Source organism: Callithrix jacchus, chromosome 7 (genome assembly GCF_049354715.1).
Source record: "Callithrix jacchus isolate 240 chromosome 7, calJac240_pri, whole genome shotgun sequence".
In the NCBI taxonomy this organism is placed as follows: domain Eukaryota; kingdom Metazoa; phylum Chordata; class Mammalia; order Primates; family Cebidae; genus Callithrix; species Callithrix jacchus.
Window position 1 is genome coordinate 147230261 of NC_133508.1, and position 21343 is coordinate 147251603.

A 21343-nucleotide genomic window follows, 5' to 3' on the forward strand; every position below is an offset into this window, starting at 1 on the left:
TAGTTCAAAGCAATTGTTTTAGAATTAGTCTTAATTTTATAGCTAAGCATTTAAAATACTATGCATGTTAATCAAGTGACAACATAAAATGTGGTACAGTATCTGATAGAGGAAATTCCTATTTGGGATTGACTGACTGATTGGTTGGTTGATTGATTGAGACAGAGTTTCATTTTTGTTGCCCAGGCTGGAGTGCAACAGTGTGATCTCAGCTCACTGCAACCTTCGCCTCCCAGGTTCAAGCAATTCTCCTGCCTCAGCCTCTTGAGTAGCTGAGATTACAGGCACGCACCATCATGCCCGGCTAATTCTGTATTTTTAGTAGAGACAGGATTTCTCCATGTTGCTCAGGCTCGGCCTCCCAAAGTGCTGGGTTTACAGGCATGAGCTATCGCGCCTGGCTTGGGTTTTATTTTATAAGTTTGAGATTTTATGCTCGATGGAAAGGTAAGAGATTACTTAATTCCAATATAGTGTTTCATAAAAACATCAAAGTGACAGCATGCTGCTTTACTTGCTTCATGGCACAGTTTGGAATTGTCTTATCCTATTTTAAATTGTCTTGAGTGTTCTTTTCTTTTCTGTTAAGAGCTGGGGGTCTTGCAGCTTTTCTGCAAGCTTTTCTGTTAAGAGCTGGGGGTCAACCATCATGCTTAGCTTAAGCTTTGGTTTTCTTGTTTATCATCTAACACCCCTACTTGAATTTACATTCCATGAGGGCAGGTCTTGGGTATTTTGTTCTCTCCATCCTTAGAATAGTGTTTAGCATATGAGCAGGTGCTCAAATACCTGTTGAATGAGTAAATGAAAGATTTTGCTTTCTGCTTTGAAATTGTATCACAGGGCTGGGCGTGGCGGTTCACACCTGTAATTCTAGCACTTTGGGAGGCAGAGGTGGGTGGATCATGGGTCAGGTGTTCGAGACCAGCCTGACTAACATAGTGAAACCCTGTTTCTACTAAAAATACAAAAATTAGCCGAGTGTGCTGGCAGGCACCTGTAAACCCAGTTACTCGGGAGGCTGAGGCAGGAGAATCACTTGAACCTGGGAGGTGGAGGTTGCGGTGAGCCAAGATCCTGCCACTGTACTCCACCCTGGGCAACAGTGCGAGACTCCATCACAAAAACAAAATTGTGTCGTAGTTTGGGAAGCCACCGCTTCTGCCAACACAAACACAACCCATGCTTTTCTGAAGAAATCACTATGCATTTCAATTTGCTATTGTCTGTAGCATGATATCTGCTTTATATAAACAGACTGCTAAGACTGAATACTGCCTCCATGTACAGCCTATATTCTTACTTGATCTGGGTAGTGTAGTAATTTGGTTTTACTTTCAAGATTTTAATAATCACTAACAGCTATCTTTAGCTATTACAATAGGTATATCAGGAGAATGGAAGGATCTTTTATGTTTCTGCCTCACGCAATGCAGAAAATTCTACCACAAATGGACAACAGAACACTATTTTCTTGGACCAAAATATACTTACTGCAGGAGCCATTCGCATAGGTGGTAAAGAAGATGGTGCTGTCTGATCCCCTACAATGAGGCAAAAACGGGGAGAAGAAATGGTTTAAGACTGCTGAAGAACTGTGTCAACCTTACTCACAAACCTCCTAGCAGGTCTAACAAGCTTCATTCACAGGTACCAACAAGCACCACTTCTCAGGTGCCGAGCCCTGGTACTTCACAGCTCTGACCGTCAAGCTCCCCACTGCCCAGCCCACGTGCTCCCCACAGACTACCACTTCTTTACGTGAACTCTTTCAGCCAGTCATGCTGGTCTACTCACCCTCTCCACATCGGCCTCTGGCATTTTTGATGGTCACAACCGGGGAGTAGGTGGGTGGGGGAGTTGTCACTGGCGTCTAGTGGGTAGAGGCCAGGGATGCTGCTACACATTTTATGATGCACAGGACAGCCCTCCACAATAAAGAATTCTTTGACCCAAAATGTCATTGGTGCTGAGGTTGAGAAACTCTGTTTTAGAGCACTGTACCGTCTGCACAGCCACTTGGCGTGCATTTGCCTCCTGTTTTTAAATTTTAATTGCATAGTATATGCCTTGCCTTTCCTACTATATAAATTAGCTTCTTTAGGGCAGGTACTATGCTTTACTGTTACCCTTCAGAATCTAGTTCAATGCTTTGTATGAGCTAAGTAATTTAGTTCTTCCATCTCAAATAGACAACTAGGTCAGAGGTTGAATTATTTAAAATGTAACCTGGAAAGGGAGTTTGCAGGGAACTAGATTTAGACCCTCCTAGGACTTATTAGATTACAACCAAGAAAAGGTGTTGGTTTTGAGTATGTTCTTTCAGCACTTCCTAGAAATTAAAGATCTAAAAGCATGAGTAAACAGTTAGCAGCAGCCTGGTTATCCATATTTAGATACTAAACAAAGAAACACGTTACAAAAGTAAAATCCTTGCATAGGATACAAAACAAAATACTATTTTAAAAATCACTTTTTAGGCTGGGTGCGGTGGCTCAAGCCTTAATCCCAGAACTTTGGGATGCCAAGGCAGGTGGATCACGAGGTCAAGATATCGAGATCATCCTGGTCAACATGGTGAAACCCTGTCTCTACTAAAAATACAAAAATTAGCTGGGCATGGTGGTGCACGCCTGTAGTCCCAGCTACTCGGGAGGCTAAGGCAGGAGAATTGCTTGAACCCAGAAGGCGGAGGTTGCGGTGAGCCAAGATGGTGCCATTGCACTCGAGCCTGGGTAACAACAGCGAAACTCCGTCTCAAAAAAAAACACTTTTTAATTTTAAAGATAAGTTTTTGTTTGTTGAAGAGATGGAGGCTTGCTCTGTCACCCAGGTTGGAGTGCAGTGGAGCAATCACAGCTCACTGCAGCCTCAAACTCCCCAGCTCAAGCAATCCTCCCACCTAGTTCTCTTGAGTAGCGAGGACTACAGGTGTGCATTACCATGCTTGCTTTTCTTTTTATTAATTTTTTGTAGAGATGGGGTCTCACTATGTTGCCCAGACTGGTTTTAAATTCCTGGTCTCAAGTAATTCTTCCATCTCAGCCTCCCAAAGTGTTTGGATTATGGGTATGAGCCACTGCACCTGGCTAAAGATGAGTTTTCATGATAAAAAATTAACAAAAATTAGCCAGGTGTATGCCTGTAGTACCAACTATTGGAGAGACTGAAGTGTGAAGATCACTTGAGTCCAGAGGCAGAGGCTGCAGTGATCAAAGATTGTGCCACTACACCTTAGCTTGGGTGACAGAGCCAGACCTTATCTAAAAAAAAAAAAAAATCACTTAAGTCTTACTTACACATGACCTACATGTTTTAGGTCCATTAGGAGTGAAACAATTTAACTTAGTTATCTTAAAAATTACTTTCATCTAGCATGGTGGCTTACACCCCTGTAATCCCAGCACTTTCAGAGGCAGAGGTGGGTAGATCACGAGGTCAGGAGTTCAAGACCAACTTGGCCAACATGGTGAAATCCCATCTCTAGTAAAAATATAAAAATTAGTTGGGTGTGGTGGCTTGTGCTTGAAATCCCAGCTACTCAGGAGGCCAAGGCAGGAGAATCACTTGAACCTGGGAGGCAGAGATTGCAGTGAGTCAAGACCATGCCATCGCACTACAGCTTGGGTGGCAGAGGAAGAGTCTGTCTCAAAAAAAAAAAAAAATCCTTCCTTCCTGATAAAACTGTACAAGGTACAAACACAATTCATTAAAATACATAAAATGAAAGCAAATGTGGCATGTGTACCAGAGTGGTGCTATAAAAACCTCATTAAGAAAACATTTCTGGGGCTAGGCATGGTGGTCCACACCTATAATCTCGGTACTTTGGGAGGCTGAGGAGGAAGGATTGCTTGAGCCCAGGAGTCTGAGACCAGCCTGGGCAACACAGTGACACCCCTCATCTCTAAAAAATAAAAATACAAAAAATTAGCTAGACATGGTGGCATGTGCCTGTAGTTCCAGCTACTCTGGAGGCTGAGGCAGGAGGAGGACTGCTTAAGTTCAGGAGGTCAAGGCTGCAGTGAGCCATGACTGTGCCACTGTACTCTAGCCTGGACAAAAGAGCAACACCCTATCTCAAAAACAAGAAACATTTCTAGAAAAGGCCCAGTTTGTTTAAGCAACATATTTAATATTTTAATCAATCTTGGTAGACATATTCTAAACTTTCCTGATTCCCAGAGTACAGGAAACTCTTGGGATTGTGGGTCATCATCATGAACATCAATTTTATCAAACTATAACACAGTGTTCCCATTAGAAGTTACTAACATAAGTGCACTTTCTTGATCTAGCACGAATAATTTCATACTGTTATATTCTCTAAGTGTTTGTCTCCTCTTTCATAGTAATTCCATCTCCTTCCAGCTCTCAGGCTGTAATTCTAATGCTGCTACGTGCTTATTGCAGCAGCTACATATCCCACCTCTGGAACCAATCTGCTGTAAACTGGGATTCACAAATAAGCTGAAATTAGTAAAAGGGGAAGGAGAAAGAGGCTCTAAACAACATTCTGAGCCTAATCAGATTTTGGAGGCATGAAGTCTCTTAATTCTTGCTTAGCCATCCCCATATTCTCCAAATAAATCTCCCTTCACAAAAGGAAAAAACTAAAGCCCAGAAAGGTTGAGCCCCTGAGTAGCAGCAGAGTGAGGATAGAACAAAGGTAACGAGACTCCCAAGTAAGAGCTCCCTCCACTCTGTCCTCTTTAAGCAGGCACCCAGAGAGGCAGGGCATCTCTGAGAGAAGTGAATGAGTTTTAGTGCGCAGTGTGACTTAGGAGTCTGGAAGCTCTTTTAGCTTTCTTCCTGATTCCTTGTTATGTTCTACATGACTGAAATGGAACTCTAGATAAGAGAGTGTAAATCTGGGCACAGAGAAGTATGTAAATCCCTAAATTAAAGCTATATTTTCCTTATTCCAGTTGATGTCACCAATCATAGAGAATGAACCCCGGGCAGGCAGCAGCAACTCAGTCACATGCCTTGTTTTATACTTTATGTTCTAATGTTTAAGTGAGACCAAGTCTTCTTTTCCAGCAGAATGAGAAGCTCCTCCAGGTCAAGGCCTGTGTCATACCCCTCTCTGATATCCATTATGGCACCCTAAAGAGTACCTGGCACATAGTTAAGTGCTCAATATTCATTCATGTGATTTTTGGCAGACTATCAGGAAGGGTTTAGGGTTCCGCACAGATGGAGTCTTCTGTTACTCACCATTTGGCCAAACATACTGCTTTGTGGATTTCTTCCCATTTTCCCCCAAAATTCTTGGACACCCACAGGCCATTCTGAAAGATCATAAATGACTTATCAAAATTCTAGCTTTATCCTGTGCAGTTGCTTGTATGACCTTTAATACTTCATATCCAATCATTCAGGACAGTAAAAACAAACATGGAAGCTCCATCAGAGCTGCCCAAGCTCCACAGATGCACACATGGCTTATCTGGACCCTTTTGTCGTCTTGAAAGTTCAGAATAACAAATGTATATGAAGTGCCTACTATGTGTGAGGCACTGTACAGATGTTGCACTGGGGATACAAAGAAGAATAAGACACTCCCTGCTCTCAAGGGGCTCACAGTTTAACAAGGGGCATAGATAAGAAGAAAGTTCAACACTATGCAGAGTTATAAAATGTGGTCTGGTGTAGAAGTGCTGCATCTTCTGGTGGAGGGACGCTGCATCAGAGATAGTTTGCTGAAGAAGACAGCTGCACTGAGTTTTAAATGATGAGCAGTGGTACCAAAAGAAGGCGATTCTCCTGCCTAAGCCTCCCAAGTGGCTGGGTTTGCAGGTGCCTGTCACCATGCCTGGCTAATTTTGTATTTTTAGTAGAGATGGGGTTTCTCCATGTTGGTCAGGCTTGTCTAAAACTCCCAACCTCAGATGATCTGCCCACATCAGCCTCCCAAGGTGCTGGGATTAGGGGAGTGAGCCACTAAGCCTGGCCACCAGCTTTATTTCTAACCAAACTCTATTTATGTGACAACACAGCTAATTTACTCTTGGATCCCATTCTACCTTTTTATCTTGAGTTACCATCAGTGCTAATGTTCCTCTCTTGGGTGTAGTTCTCCAGGAGAATTTGTCCTATATTTCTTTGTGTGTGTTTTTTTCTTTCCACCTTAAACAAATTAAAACTACTTAATAGCTAAGCCTGTATATAGACATTAAAATTAAAAGCAATGAGAAAGAAAAAAAAGAAGACAAACTGGGAGATGAGGTTTTGCTGCACAAATAGACTTAGTATTAGCAAAGGCGAGGAGGTCACAAACCCTGCAGTGTGTGCAGGGAGCTAAAAGCCATCAGACATTACTGGAGTGCAAATTCCAAGGTGAGCAAATGAGAAACTAATGCTAGGGAGAAAGGTGAGGCCAGCTCACAGAGAGCCTTCCTTCTGTGCCATGCTAAGGGCTCCAGGGTTTATTGCGCATGAGGTGCTCTCAGGAGGAATGTGTACTAAGCAGGAGGATGACACAGTCCGTTTCACTTTTTTAGGTGGACTACTTGGATGAGAATGGGAAAGATGGATTTCAGAGGGTCCAGACTAGAGGCAGGAAAAGCAGTGAATGACTGCTGCATTAGTTCAGTAAGAGCTAATGAGGTCGTCAACACTGGCCACGAGGAACAGGCTCTGTAAGAATTCAGAAGCTAGCATAGCGTAAGTGGACGACTTTTCCTGCAGGGCAGGATAAAAGGTAGGGGGGTGTGTGTACGCATGTGTGTGTAAGTTGGTCACTCTGCTTTTCTGGTTGGGGTATAGGATGCATTGTGTTATCATTAACTCGTATAAGGATTAAGGGAAGAAGATCATGCCTGAGAAGAGTAGGGAGGAAGCTCAGTTTTAAATTGATTTAAGATGCTTGTGGGACATCCAACCAGAGATATACAGGGGGCAGCAAGACAGAAATATGATGCATTGGGGGAAAGCTAGGGCTAGAGATAAGGATTTGAAAATCTCAAAAATTGTAGCCAGTGGTAGTTAAATGGTAAGAGTGGAAGAGGCTGCTCAGGGAAATGAACAGTAGGCATTTAAGGGTAGGTTGAAAGGAGGTTAAGGAACCACTGAGAAGGAATAGCTAGAATGGTAGAAGAACTAAAAGGAATGAAGGTCACAGAAGTCAAACAATTAGCATTCTCAAAAGGAGGGATTAGCCAATAGTTTGAAATGTAGCGGAAACCTGACAAAATGATGACTGACAACATGACACCGGCAATGTGAGCTTACTGAGCTCGGCCTCAGTGGAGATTGGATAGAGATGTCTTAGTCTAGCTGAAATTAAATGTAATTTATTTAGGCTGGGTGCGGTGGCTCACGCCTATAATCCCAGCACTTTGGGAGGCCGAGGTGGGTGGATCACGAGGTCAAGAGATCGAGACCATCCTGGTCAACAAGGTGAAACCCCGTCTCTACTAAAAATACAAAAATTAGCTGGGCATGGTGGCGCGCGCCTGTAGTCCCAGCTACTTTGGAGGCTGAGATGGGAGAATTGCTTGAACCCAGGAGGTGGAGGTTGCAGTGAGCCGAGATTGTGCCATTGCACTCCAGTATGGGTAACAACAGGGAAACTCTGTCTAAAAAAAAAAATTAAAAAAATAATAAAAATAAATAAATAAATAAATGCAACTTATTTAGGCACAATTTACCTTCAGTGCTCCCGTACTCTCACCCACCATTCCTCTTTAACTTTTTCTCACCTGGTAGTATTCGCATCCCAGTATTTCTAATTTACCTAATTCTACTTACAAAGACAAGACAGAATCTGATAACACTGATTCGCACTTTAGTACAAATTGGTCCCTCTTCTCCACCCCAATTACATGTACTTCAGACGTACCCTTAAATCAAAGGGATTTCAGGTACAGAAGTGGACTGTACCTGTCTCTTCCTGAGGACAGTGCTGTTTTAATAAACCTGAGACATTTGATAAAGGAGATGTGCTGGTCAAAGGGCAGATCTGTGGGTCTGTTCATTCCTGCGGAGGGCTTCTTACTCCCTTGTAGTGCTTTCAGCTTAAGCTGCTGGAGGCCAATATCTAGGAACTGTTGTTCTAACATCTGAAGCTTACTCCCCAGCAAGCTAGTTTCCTTTCTCCGGCCTCCACTGCTAAGCAAAACTCTGGCCCTTCTGGAGCCCTCCCCCAATCTCTGCACAGAAAGCCCCGAACCCAGACCTCTCTTCCAGTGCCCTTCATCCTCCCTATGTCACCTTCGCTCAGCCTGACTAGTTCACAGTTGATGATCTTGTTTCTGATCCCGAAGCAGTCAGCACAGCAATGACTCTCAAACTTTGGTGCTCAGGCTCAGCTGGGGAGCCTGCTAAAAATATTAGCCACCCCACAACAGAAGTCACTGATTTATTATATCTGGATTTGGGCAAAGGGATGTGCCTCTTGAACTCGTTCCTCAGGTGTTTCTATCTGATGAGAAAAGGCCATAAAAATGTAAAGTATAATTCTGATTACAGTCTAGCAACTCAGACACTTTGGGCCCTTAACCACAGTAAAAGAGACTGGTCCTCCGGGAAAGGAGAAGCTGAATGTGTTCATCAGAGAACTTTCAGAAGAGAAGTGGGAGGGTTAGGGAGACACACTGGTTTCTGCGGAAAATATAGGAACGTGGTGGGAACGCAGGGATTTAAGACTCTGGACATTTAATACATGAGTGTCAAAGACTGAAATCTATATGTTTTATAAACTGAGAACCTAACAAAAAAGAAAAAAATTTAGAAAGATGTTTGATCACAGGAAAGGAACAATGATAACATCAGAAGTTTGACAATTTATGCTTGTCCCTTGTGGCACGAGAATGATTGTGTTTTCTAGTTCATTACTCCAATACCATATAGTTGCTTAAAAAAGTTACAATGACAACTAGGCATCATACTTACCTGCAACAGATAGCACATGGAAATCATGTCCTTTACCAAATAGAAAAACACTGTTAAAAAAATACATACTTCATGCCATAAGGAGACTCTAGAAAGAAGTCCAATATAAAAGCATTTCCTGCAGAGTCCTTATAAGACAGTATATTTGAGACTATAAAATGCAAAAGGCAAGCCATGTTTCTCATCTGGACTTACTTCAGTGCTGAGAGCTAAAAGATAGTCAGAATTCTGAGGGCTATACATCATCTGAGTGAGAGGATGAAAAGGGAGATCTGTTTGCACAAAATTCTTCGCAAAATCTGATGATCTGAAGATTCTTCCTCCACGACTTCCTCCAGATACTTCTGCTGTTAATACCACCTGACAGGAAGAGGAAAGATCTGATTCAGGGTGTGATACTCTCTATGTAAGCACAATCTATGCAAGCACAAAAGTTCTTATACCATTTTCACCAGACATTGGTTAAGAAATTTTAGCTCTAAAAGAATGAAGCGTTATAAAAACCGATTAGTTGCTTCCATTCTACTCCTTAGGTCTTATTCTTATCAAAATATAACATCCTGAACTGAGTGGGGCATCGTATCTGCGAATTTAAGCCTAGGCTTAAGAAAGATTAATTTTCCAAAAGATTAAAATGTTGTCATAGGGAATATACATTGTAATGTTAAGCAAGTGCTGCATAATTATTAAGAGTTTTGGTGCACCTTGGGCAGGGAACAAAAAAAGAAATCCGCGTGCTCAAGTTCTCTTCTAATATGATCAGTATTAAATTGTGTTTAAGGCAGGCACAGTGGCTCATGCCTATAATCCCAGCACTTTAGAGGGTTGAGATGGGTGGACTGCTTGAGCCCAGGAGTTCAAGACCAGCCTGGGCAACATGGCAAAACCCCGTCTCTACAAAAAATACAAAAATTACCCAGGAGAGGTGGCAAGTGCCTGTAGTCCCAGCTACTCAAGTGACTGAGGTGGGAGGATCCCTTGAGCCTAGAAGGTCAAGCTGAAGTGAGCTGTGACAGTACCTACCACTGTACTTCACCCTGGGGGACAGAGTGAGACCCTGTCTTAAAAAAATTGTGTTTAATTTTAAAACATAAATATAGCAATACTAAACTAAATTACATTAGTGTTTTTCACTGAACCATGCCAATACTAATATCTGACAGCCCTGCATGTGGTATCAAGCACAAGCTTTATGTATCCAAGAATGAGTCTCACCTTTCCAGAGTTCTCAGGACCAATAGCCATGCCAAATTCAGTCCGAATAAAGGTGTTATTGATGAGATTTGTAATATCCTTAAAGTTCTTGCCATAATCCTCACTGAGAGGAAGAAAAAAAAGGGCAAATTTAGGGTGCAGTGGTCATGGACATTACTGAGTTCCTACCCAGCTTTCATTCCCCTTTCCACCCATCATGCTGAGAGACTCAGCTCACCCTGAACAGTCACATTCTTAGCTCCAGAGCTACCCTGATGAATCTGAAGAACATTCCACCCCCCTCACCAGCAATGGGGGTTCAGGAATCAGGATGGGCCAATGAGACAAAAGGGGGGCCAATGAGACAAAAGGGGGTTAATTTGGGGTCCGCCTCCCACTTATGATAGCCACCTGATGAAATGGTCTATATTCCTTCAGACCAGCAGTTCTCAATCAGGGTGTTTTTGTCCCCCAAAAAACATTTGGGAATGTCTGAAGACCTTTTTCTGAGACGATCACACTGTCACCCAGGCTGGAGTGCAGTAGTGGAATCTCAGCTCAGTGGTGCAATTCCCAGGCTCAAGCGATTCTCTAGCCTCGGCCTCCTGAGAAGCTGGAATTACAGGTGTATGCCACCACGCCTGGCTAATTTTTGTATCTGAAGTAGAGACGGGGTTTCACCATGTTGCCCAGGCTGGTCTTGAACTCCTGAGCTCAAAGCAATCCTCCTGCTTCAGCCTCCCAAAGTGCTGGGATTACAGGCATGAGCCACCACGCCTAATCCTGGAGACATTTTTGATTATCACAACGCAGGGCTGAGGTGCTACTGGCATTAAGTGGTAGTGACCAGTGATGTTACCAAACATCCTACAATGCACAGGACATTCCCACAATAACAAAGAATCACCTGGCCCCAAATGCCAAGAGTACTAAGGTTGAGAAACCCCAATGATGTAGTATGTGAACATGAAGTAAAAAAGATGAACTATCATCATTCTGTCACAGTGAGAGCACAGAGAAGGTAATTCCAGAATTCCTGAGAAGTAGAGCCCATGACACTGAATAAACTGACCCTGATGCCTGTCATTCCTCTGTACATAGTTACAGAATCAACTATTCCCTTATTATTCAAGTTAGTTAAAGTGGGATCTATACAAGTGTAGCCAAAGGTTTCCTAACTAATCTATTAATCCACAGTATTTATGATAAAACTGTGAGTAGGTCTTGAAGCTGTAACATCTTAAAGTTCTTCCCCCTAGAAGCTACCATCCCTAGGCACAAGTCTCTAAGGCATTCAGTACACAAAATACAGCCAGGAAAAACAAACAAACTTAATCTCAACTCTCAGGTTTTCAAAGCTTTTTCCAAAAGTTCATTCTAACATTATCTTTGAGAAGTATCTGAATCAATGTTAGATTCTGGGAAATAAGAGCAAACATTCCACAGCTGTCTAACCCTGACAGGTTTAATACTGTGTACAGCTCTCTTACACAACACACAATGCTAAATCGTAATGTTCATTAAAGTATCCATCAGTGGAGACAACTGTGCACTGCACATTTTTGCCCACAGATAAATGTAATCTTCAGTGGTGTTCAATGATAGAATACAGTCATGTGTTACATGAAGATGTTTTGGTCACCAACAGACTGTTTATATGATGGTGAGTCCAGAAGATTACAGTACTATATTGTCACCATGCCTTTTCTATGTTTAGATATACAAATACTTACCACTGTGTTACAGTTGCCTACAGTATTCAGTATAGTAACATGCTGTACAGGTTTGTAGCCTAGGAACAAGTTATACCATGTATCTGCAGTGTGCAGTAGGCTATACCGTTTAGGTGTAAGTAAGTACCCTCTGATGCTTGCACAATAATGAAATCACCTAATTATGCACTTCTCAATGTATCCCCAACAATAAGTGAAGCTTCAATGTACACGACATAAATGGATGCTGCGGGTTTTGGTAGCGGCCTCAACAAATAAAGAATCGCAGAACCCTGAGCGATGTAAGGGACTGAAGTGAACATCTTGTTCAACTCCCTCATTTCACAGATGAGGAGTTGCAAGGGAGGGCGATTTATCAAAAGTCAAATAGTTAATTAAGGGCAAAACTGAAACTACAGACCAATTCTCTGAACTCTTAGCCCTAGACTAGAGACAACTCTTAATTATCCGTGAGGATTTTTTTTCCCTTACAAACTGAGGTTTTCCTCTATCTTGCTGGGGGCTTATGACCTGGCAGAAGAGATAAGCTAAAAGAAAGTTGAAGACAGCAGGGAAGTATGCACGCAAGTATGCAGGGGTCCCTGATAATATGTTAAAGCAAAGTACGTATGTCTAAGTTGTCTGAAGGACTCTATCTTTCTTAATTACATATATACACACAGAAAATTCCTAGATAAATGAAACAGGCATTGGACACCACCCAACAGAATCCTATATTATGACCCTTCCTTTGGCTTTGGAGTAGAAGATCAGCTCTTATCTTCCTGACAGCTGGCCAAGAGATGTGCATAAACAATTCCCAGCTCTAGAGTGCATATATCATCAACAGCCCTGTAAACCTTCCAAAGAGGTTGAAGCAGCCTGATTATCACTAGTTTACAAATCTGTCCTCCTCCATGACATCCCCCAGGGAATCTCCACAAACCTGTTAGCAAGCCTGGTTGCTCTTTAAGAACTTGGCACAACAAACATATCCCTGCCCTTCAGAAAAAGAAATCAGCATGAACAAAACAAAAAATCACCTGCTACAGCACTCTGGTACTTTAGTCAGTTAAACAAACAGAGAAAATGGACTAGTATCAACCCACTGGGACTTAAGTAGGGTTCCAGCAAGGCCACCTTGGGCCCAGGTGTATATTTTTAACATAATACTTTATTTAAATATAGGTTTATTTTCTATCAGCATACAACATACATCATGAAGAGGAAATCTATGAAGCAACTTTGATTAATAAATCTACTTTTCAAATTCCGTATGATAATTAATATGAACAGCTGTCAAATGGTAAGTAAATGATTAAAACCCTGTGAAACCATGTGCTTTAGAAACAAGTCTTTTTGACCAGGGGCAGTGGCTCATGCCTGTGATCCCAGCACTTTGGGAGGCTGAGGCAGGTGGATCATGAGGTCAGGAGCTCAAGACCAGCCTGGCCAAGATGGTGAAATCCCATCTCTACTAAAAATACGAAAGTTAGCCAAGCATGGTGGCATGTGCCCGTAATCCCAGCTATTCAGGAGGCTGAGGCAGAGAACTGCTTGAACTCGGGAGGTGGAGGTTGCAGTGAGCCAAGATTGTATCACTGCACTCCAGCCTGGGTGACAACAGAGTGAGACTCTGTCTCAAAAAAAAAAAAAAAAAAAAAAAGGAAAAAAGAAAACAAGTCTTTTTAATAACAATTCTATGCATCAACACTAATATCCACTCTTTCTGGTTACCAAAAACAAATGACCACTTTCACATGTATCCGTGGTGTAAACATGAACATGTTTATAACTCAAGAAAATAATGCTAAAATACAAATATATTTGGAACAGAGCTTAGCTTGGGCTGCTATAAGAGAATATCATAAACTGGGTGGCTTATAAACAGCAAACATTCATTTCTCACAGTTCTGGAGGTTGAGAAGTCCAAGATGAAGGTACCAGCAGATGTGCTGTCTAGTGAGGGTCAGCTTCCTGCTTCATAGATTGCCCTCTTGTCACTGTAACCGTACATGACAGAAGGGGCATGGGAGCTCTCAGGTGCTCTCTCTTATACGGAGACTAATCCCACGGGTGAAGGTTCTTGCCCTTATGACTTAATCACTTCCCAAAGGTCCCACCTCCTAATACCATAGCATTGGGGGTTAAAATTTCAACGAGTTCAGAGGGAACACAAACATTCAGTATACAGCATCCTGACACCCCCGCCCTGCCCCTCCACACCACTACTCCAAACTCATGTACTTTTCACTTGTAAAATATATTCATTACATACCAACACCTCAAGTCTTTTTTTTTTTTTTGAGACAGAGTTTTGCTCTTGTTGCCCAGGCTGGAGTGCAGTGGCATGATCTCAGCTCACTGCAACCTCCGCCTCCCAGGTTCAAGTGATTCTCCTGCCTCCCAAGTAGCTGGGATTACAGGCATGTGCCACCACACCCAGCTAATTTTTTGTATTTTTAGCAGAGACAGGGTTTCACCATGTTGGCCAGGCTGGTCTCGAACTCCTGATCTCAGGTGATCCACCCTCCTCAGCCTCCCAAAGTGCTGGGATTACAAGCATGAGCCACTGTGCCTGGCCTAAAAGTCTTAACTTGTTCCAGCATCAACTGCAAAGTCTAAAATCCAAAGTGTCATCTCAATGTCATCTACATCAGATAAAGGTGAGACTCAAGAAGGTATGATTCATCCTGAAGCAAACTGCTCTTTAGTTGTGTACCTGTAAAACCAAACAAGTTATACACTTCTAAAATACAATGGTGGGACAGGCACAGTATAGACATTTCCATTCCAAAAAAGGGAAAGGGGGAAAATGAAAGGGGACTTTAGGTCTAAAATACAGGCAAACTTCATGAGATATATTTATCTCAATACTTTTTAAAGAGTAGTCTTAAGGCCGGGCATAGTGGCTCACTCCTGTAATCCTAGCACTTTGGGAGGCCAAGGTGAGAGGATTGTTTGAGGCCAGGAGTTTGAGACTAGCCTGGGCAACATGGTTGCCCATTGACAAAATATACAAAAATTAGCCAGGACGGTGATTTCCAGCCTGTAGTCCCAGCCACTCAGGAGGCTGAGCCCAGGAAGTCGAGGCTACAGTGAGCAAAGATCATAAGCCACTGCATTCCAGCCTGGGCAACAGTGAGAGACCCTGTCTCAAAAATAAGTAAATAAAGAGTGGGTCTTGCTCTGCCACCCAGGCTGGGGTGCAATGATGTGATCATAGCTCACTGTAGCCTAGAACTCCCAGGCTCAAGCAATTCTTCTGCCTTAGCCTCTCAAGTAGCTGGGACTACAGTCATATGTCACCACATTCAATTTCTTTTTTCTTTGGTAGAAATTGAAACCACTTGTTGCCCAGGCTGGTCTCAAACTCCTGGCCTCAAGCAATACTCCCATCTCAGCCTCCCAAAGTGCTGGGATTGCAAGTGTGAGCCACTGAGCCTGGCCTAGATATTAAAGCTTGAAAATAATTCTCTTTGGCTCTCTGTGCTCTGTCTTACAGGTCCAATGTTGTGGGGGGGGATCCCTCCTCTTTCCAGACACGCTGGCAGTGTGGTCTTGCTCTGCAGCCTTGACGGAAAGGGGGCAGGCCCCCAAGGATCTGGGTGGCCCTGCACCCATGGCTTTGGGTGATGGTCCCTTCTTTTGAAATTGAGGAGGCAGCCTTGGTGATCCCTGAATTGCCTCGTCTTAAAGAACGGCGCACATTCGCAACTGAATAGCTCTGTGGTCCTTGAAATCTGAAAGCCTTCCCTCATTGCGTTTAAACTGGCAGTTTTCCTGCTGGGGTGGCTGATTAAGTTCTCAGTTCACATTCATGCTAATCTCTTTAACAAATGGTCACTCGGCCACTTCCTAATTATTCTCAGTTTGTGCAATATAGACTGAGAATTTTCCAAATCTTTAAGTACTGCTTCCTTCTTGCTTAACAATTCTGTCTTTAAGTCATTTCTCTCTTCCCACATTTTACTACCAGCAGTCAGGAGGAACTGAGCTGCAGCCCCAATACTCTACTTAGATACTGTTTCAGCTAAATATCCAATGCCATTGCTTGCCAGTTCTACTTCCCACAAAACACTAGAACATAAACACAATTCAGCCAGTTCTCTGCCATTTTATAACAAAGATTGTCTTTTCTCTGTCGTCCAGTAACATGTTCCTCATTTCTGCCAGAAATCCCATCGTAATGGCCTTTATGCTACACATTTTTACTCACATTCTACCACTGATTACTTAGGTATTCTCTAAGATGGAAGTTTTCTCCACAGCCCTTCTTTTCTTTCTGGGCCTTCATCAGAATCATCTTTAACTTTCATTAACAGCTACGTAGGCTTTTTTAAGCATGCACCTCAAAATTCTTTCTGCTTCTACTCATTTTTTTTTTGTGCACTTTGCCAAGATTAAGCCACTATAAATTATAAATAAAAGAAACAAGGATGATGGCAAACTCTTGAAAATATTGTTTTGTAGTTTTTACTAACTGAGAAAGTTTACACCATCTTCATTATTCATCACGGATTCTATATTTGTACATCTGTCTACCTTCTTAAATTTATTTGTAACCCCCAAATCAATACTCATGGTGCCTTGCCAGTCATTTACAGACATTTACAGAGCAGCAAAACTTTGACTCACCCACTGTACATTCCCAGCTGAGGTCAAACAAGGTGATGCTTTGCCTTTGTGTTCAGGTCTAATACTATAAACCAGTGTCCTTTTCACAGTCTATTTAATGCTGTGTTTTTGCATGTTTATGTTTTTTTGGGTAGTTTTTCTGTTGAAATGGCCTCCAAGTGCAGTGTCAACATGCTGTTTAGTGTTCCTAAACACAAGAAGACTTTGATGTGCCTCATGGAGGAAATACGAGTATGTGAGACAAGCTTTGTGTGGGCAAGACTTGTACTGCTGTTGGCCCTGAGTTCAGTGTTAAAGAATCAATAATACGCATTAAATAAGGTATCTTTAAACAGAAACACTCATAAAACAAAGTTATGTATCGATCATCTGATGAAATGAGTGCTGTGACAAGAGGTTTGCAGAAACCTAACCCTGTATTTCCCCGTAGGAGCAATGGTTCACTATTAACTCATTCAGTATTCATGGCAACTTTAAAGAACATAACTACCACTAATGACAACCCACTGTACTGAGATTTCCAGGTCAAAGATCAATAGGGAGAATGTAGTTTATTAAAACATATCAAAACAATTATGGACTTGAAACTATGGCTGGGTAAAACTGGCAAGATTTCACTTCATAATAAACTTAATTCCCAATATTTCAGTCTCTTTTTTTCCTCACTGTCTGATGTTACCTTGTGTTTTTATTTAAATATTTTGTGCTTTATCATTATTGGGGCAGGATACATGTTTTCTATAGAAATTTTGAAACTATAAGCAGGAAAATGAAGAGAGTAAGACAGTGCAAATAAAACCATAGAACTTTTCATCAGAAGGAACACGAATATGCATTTGGGGTCTTTGTCTTACTCTGACAGCTTTACGTGTATAAAAGTGAAGCTGTATTAAAGGTAAAATGCAATCATATTTTAATACACTTTTTCTTTTAAAAAAGGAAGGAAAATATATGTTGTAAATGGAATTTATGCTAACTTTGGAACTGAAATGTGCAGTCATTAATAATCTACCATAGCAAAAACTGAACTAAGCATATCATTAAAAAGGTTGTTACACAAGATGCCTTTATGAAGCTGGTTTACTGCACTAGCGGCACTGTGCATTGTATACCTTTAAGTTATTCTTAAAAAAAAAAAATCTCGTGAAACCCCGTCTCTATTAAAAATACAAAAAATTAGCTGGGCATAGTGGTGCGTGCCTGTAATCCCAGCTACTGAGGAGGCTGAGGCAGGAGAATTGCCTGAATCCAGGAGGTGGAGGTTGCAGTGAGCCGAGATTGCGCCATTGCACTCCAGCCTGGGTAACAAGAGCGAAACTCTTGTCTCAAAAAGAAAAAAAAAAAAAATCTCAAGTAACATCCTGAAAAACTTACATTGACTATGTAATATATTTTAATGTAAAACCTCTTATAGACTTCCTCATTAATTTCCAAAATTTGAGCAACTCTCAATAGGAAATAAAAACCAGAAATAAAATAGCCCAGCAGCCTTTGTGGTATTAATAATTACGTACACAATACCGGTATAGAATAATGCTTACATTTGCTTCACTAAGTAAATCGTAGAAGGAAATGTTGGATTCAAGACATCACAAAATGAAAAGATGGAAAATATCTTTTAGTTCCCAAAAATCAAATTATCATCTTAACTGTCGCTAGTTTATTTCTTTAGCTTCATATGCACACGGGAGAGACAAAGACACTGTATAATCCATTATGGAAACAAATATTCCTTATAAGAAAATCAAAATTTATACTATATAAACATGATTCCTTTAAATGGAAAAAATATATATGTGTGTGTGTATACATACACACACAGAGAAACATGTATAAACATGTATACACACACACACACACACACACACACACACACACAATCTCCCAAATCCTTCAATAATTCTTTTTCACAGCCTAAGGACAGAAGTATACTCCTTCTAACTCCGTATATCAACAGAGACAACTTCCTTCTATTCTTGTGAGACTTCATACTGTAATACACAGAGCAGGTGGCATGCGATTTGCTGTTTTCTATTTGAAATCCAAATGAATCTTTAACCATATAAGATTTAGTATGCAAAGACAGTCGAATGAATAATATAATCATCAATGCTGTGAAAAACAGACAAGTCTTCAGAGTGGGTTCAATGGGCTTTTATTTGTAATTGGGCAACTTCAGCATATTTAGAATCCATTTTGACCAAACTGCTTCTTCCCTTTCTCGTTTCTGAAACAACATTTGCCTCTTGGTTGACATGTTCAACATAAGTCACTTTAGGCCAGCCCAGCTGGAAAGGCAACAAGGCACATCTGCAGTTTCCGCCTAAACTCTGGAAGTGGGGACAGAGTCAGTTTCCACTTCATGACAGGGAAGAGATAATTAATATTGAAAGTCAATGTGGTTAAAAAAAAAAAGAAATGAAACACTGCTGGGCAACATGGAGAAAAAAGTACCTTGGTAACATTATAGTGAATCAGAAATAAACAGAATTGCACTCTAGTAAAGTATATGTCAGGAGAGCAGGGTTTCTCACAAGACTAGACAAAAATAGGCTGAAAAAAGGTTTGAGTCTGATGGTGGTGGTATTTAAACATTGACATGGCAGTATTGGCTCTTGTTTTTGTTTTTAATGTCTTAAGTTGTTGAGGCATTAGGTATAGAAGATAATTCAATCTGGAGAAAGAGGCATTTAACAAATAGCCTTTAAAACATGTTGACATCCATTAGAGAGAGGTTTTCCTTTACTAGTAAAAAATAAGCATCCCTTAAGGCACAAATGTGTATATTTATCACAGTAGCATTAGTTACTGAGGAAAAAAATAGCTACAACCTAACTATCCAATGGAACGATGATTAAGTAAATTATGTCAACCTGAAAAAATGAGGAGTTACTAGCAGAGTGAAGGTATGAATACTGACCGATCAGCATAGATGGAGGTCATAATGCCAAGTGTTAGCAACATTTGCAATGCTGGCAGGAGTTGGGGGCGCAGCGTGTATTTGTAGATGTGGAGGCATCTGGGGGCAGACAATCACTTTATAGCAACTGGTGTGGAAGGCTTCAAATTCATTTTAACAACTGGTACAGCAATGCCAGTAGCTAACAGCATCAAGTTTTTCCTCCATGCCAGGCAATGCAGAGCATACCTCACAACAGCTCTGAGGTAGGCATTATTATTGTCCTTTTACAGATGACAAAAGACTTAGGAGGTTGAATGACTTTCCCAAGTTCATTCTGTTTGCAATGACAGTGCTGCAATTCAATCCTAAGCCTACTTGGCAACGAAGCTTGGCAACATTTTGCTATTCCACACTGCTTCCCAATACTCTACAGCTGTATCATACAGCATTAAAGGAGAAGGTCAGGATAATAAACTGCAAATAAATGAAGATTATACTTGGCTGTATGGTGAACTTATTTCTTTCCTTTAAAATTTTCAAATGTCCTATATGATTATACTGCTTTTATAATGCAACACAGGTTGGTAGGAAAACGAACATGAGAAGAGATTTTATTTTTTTGAGAAAGGATATCGCTCTGTCACCCAGACTGGAGTGCAGTGATGTGATCACAGCTACTGCAGCCTCAACCTCCCAGACCCAAGAGATGCTCCTACCTCAACTTCCCATGTAGTTGGGACCACAGATGTGTGAAACCTTGCCCAGCTACTTTTGTGAGGAGAGATTTTATAATAGCAAAGATTCTTAAACACTGGCAAGAGTTACCGAAGTAAAGTTACACATTTTAAATGCATTTTTCTCTTCCCCAATAGGATGCTTTTCATCTATCTAAAATGGTTCAACTACTGTTCTGATCGAATAAACAAAGTCGCCTATTTTCTTTTCCCCCTGAGATGGAGTCTTGCTCTGTTGCCCAGGCTGGAGTGTACTGGTGCAATCTCTGCCTCCCAGGTTCAAGCAATCCTCCTGCCTCAGTCTCTTGAGCAGCTGGGATTACAGGCATGTGCCACCATGCCTGGCTATTTTATTTTATTTATTTTATTTTTAGTAGAGACAGGGTTTCACCATGTTGGCCAGGCTGGCCTTGAACTCCTGACCTTGTGATGCGCCCACCTCAGCCTCCCAAAGTACTAGGATTACAGGTGTGAGCCACCACGCCCACCCCTAACTCTTTCTAGCACCAAGATTCCACAATATAGTCAATCCTATATCAAATTTTTTTTAATTATCCATCTGAAAATTATAGAGTAGCCAAGGCATTCATTCATTTATTCAATTATTGTTTACTGTCTACCTACTACATGTCAGGCATTTGGCTAGATTCTGGAGAACCCAAAGTTAGCCAAGAACTTTGACTTCATGGACCTTACACTGTAGTGCTAAGATGGCAATTCCTTCTTGGCCTAAAGGTATCTGCTGCCTCTCCAGGGCCAACATCAATGTATTGAAGGGCAGAGAGCTTTGGCTCCATGCCCAGGAGACACAAAGTTCATACCTCTTGGGGAAGAGAGGTTAGGCTAATCCATTTCAGAGTTTGAACGGGGGTTCACTCCCGCTTGAGCCAAGAACAACAGTCAAATAAAGAACCTTGAGAAAGTACCATGACTCCCGGGAGATAGCCTGACCCTGGGGTAGTTTCTATGTCATCTACTGGGATGTCATTATTTCTTTAGGTCCCTAGGGGGAAATGAGATAGACATAAACGATTGAAAAGACACAATCACTCGGCAATCTCTAGGAGTTAGCTGTCTTTAATCTTACTGTTAAGGAAAGGAACCTACTTCTTAACCAAGTCATACCTTTGAGAAGACAACTCCAAAGCTTTATCAATGTCACAGTACATGTTATGATTCCAGTACACCATGTTACCACCATCAGCACCAGTGTGAACATTACAAAGCATTTTGGTAGGTCTGACCTCAGAGCCTCCTTCTTACGT

At 41.5% G+C, this 21343-nt stretch overlaps 1 protein-coding gene across 7 annotated transcripts in view; it reads right to left on the minus strand.

Moving 5' to 3' along the window:
* The window catches only part of SORT1 (sortilin 1), an 88046-nt gene that overhangs the window by 37553 nt on the left and 29150 nt on the right, over window positions 1–21343 (minus strand). For 4 of the 7 annotated variants that reach the window (XM_017974996.4, XM_035252381.3, XM_078332698.1 and 1 more), the window contains exons 4-7: window positions 10114–10216; window positions 9094–9258; window positions 5221–5294; window positions 1495–1544 (exon numbers count right to left, since the gene is read on the minus strand). In XM_017974996.4, coding sequence (XP_017830485.4) covers window positions 1495–1544; window positions 5221–5294; window positions 9094–9258; window positions 10114–10216 — 392 coding nt within the window. Of the gene's footprint in view, window positions 1–1494; window positions 1545–5220; window positions 5295–9093; window positions 9259–10113; window positions 10217–19362; window positions 19462–21343 lie in introns of all 7 variants that reach the window. The other 3 variants (XM_035252380.3, XM_035252379.3, XM_035252382.3) reach the window with 1 other exon arrangement.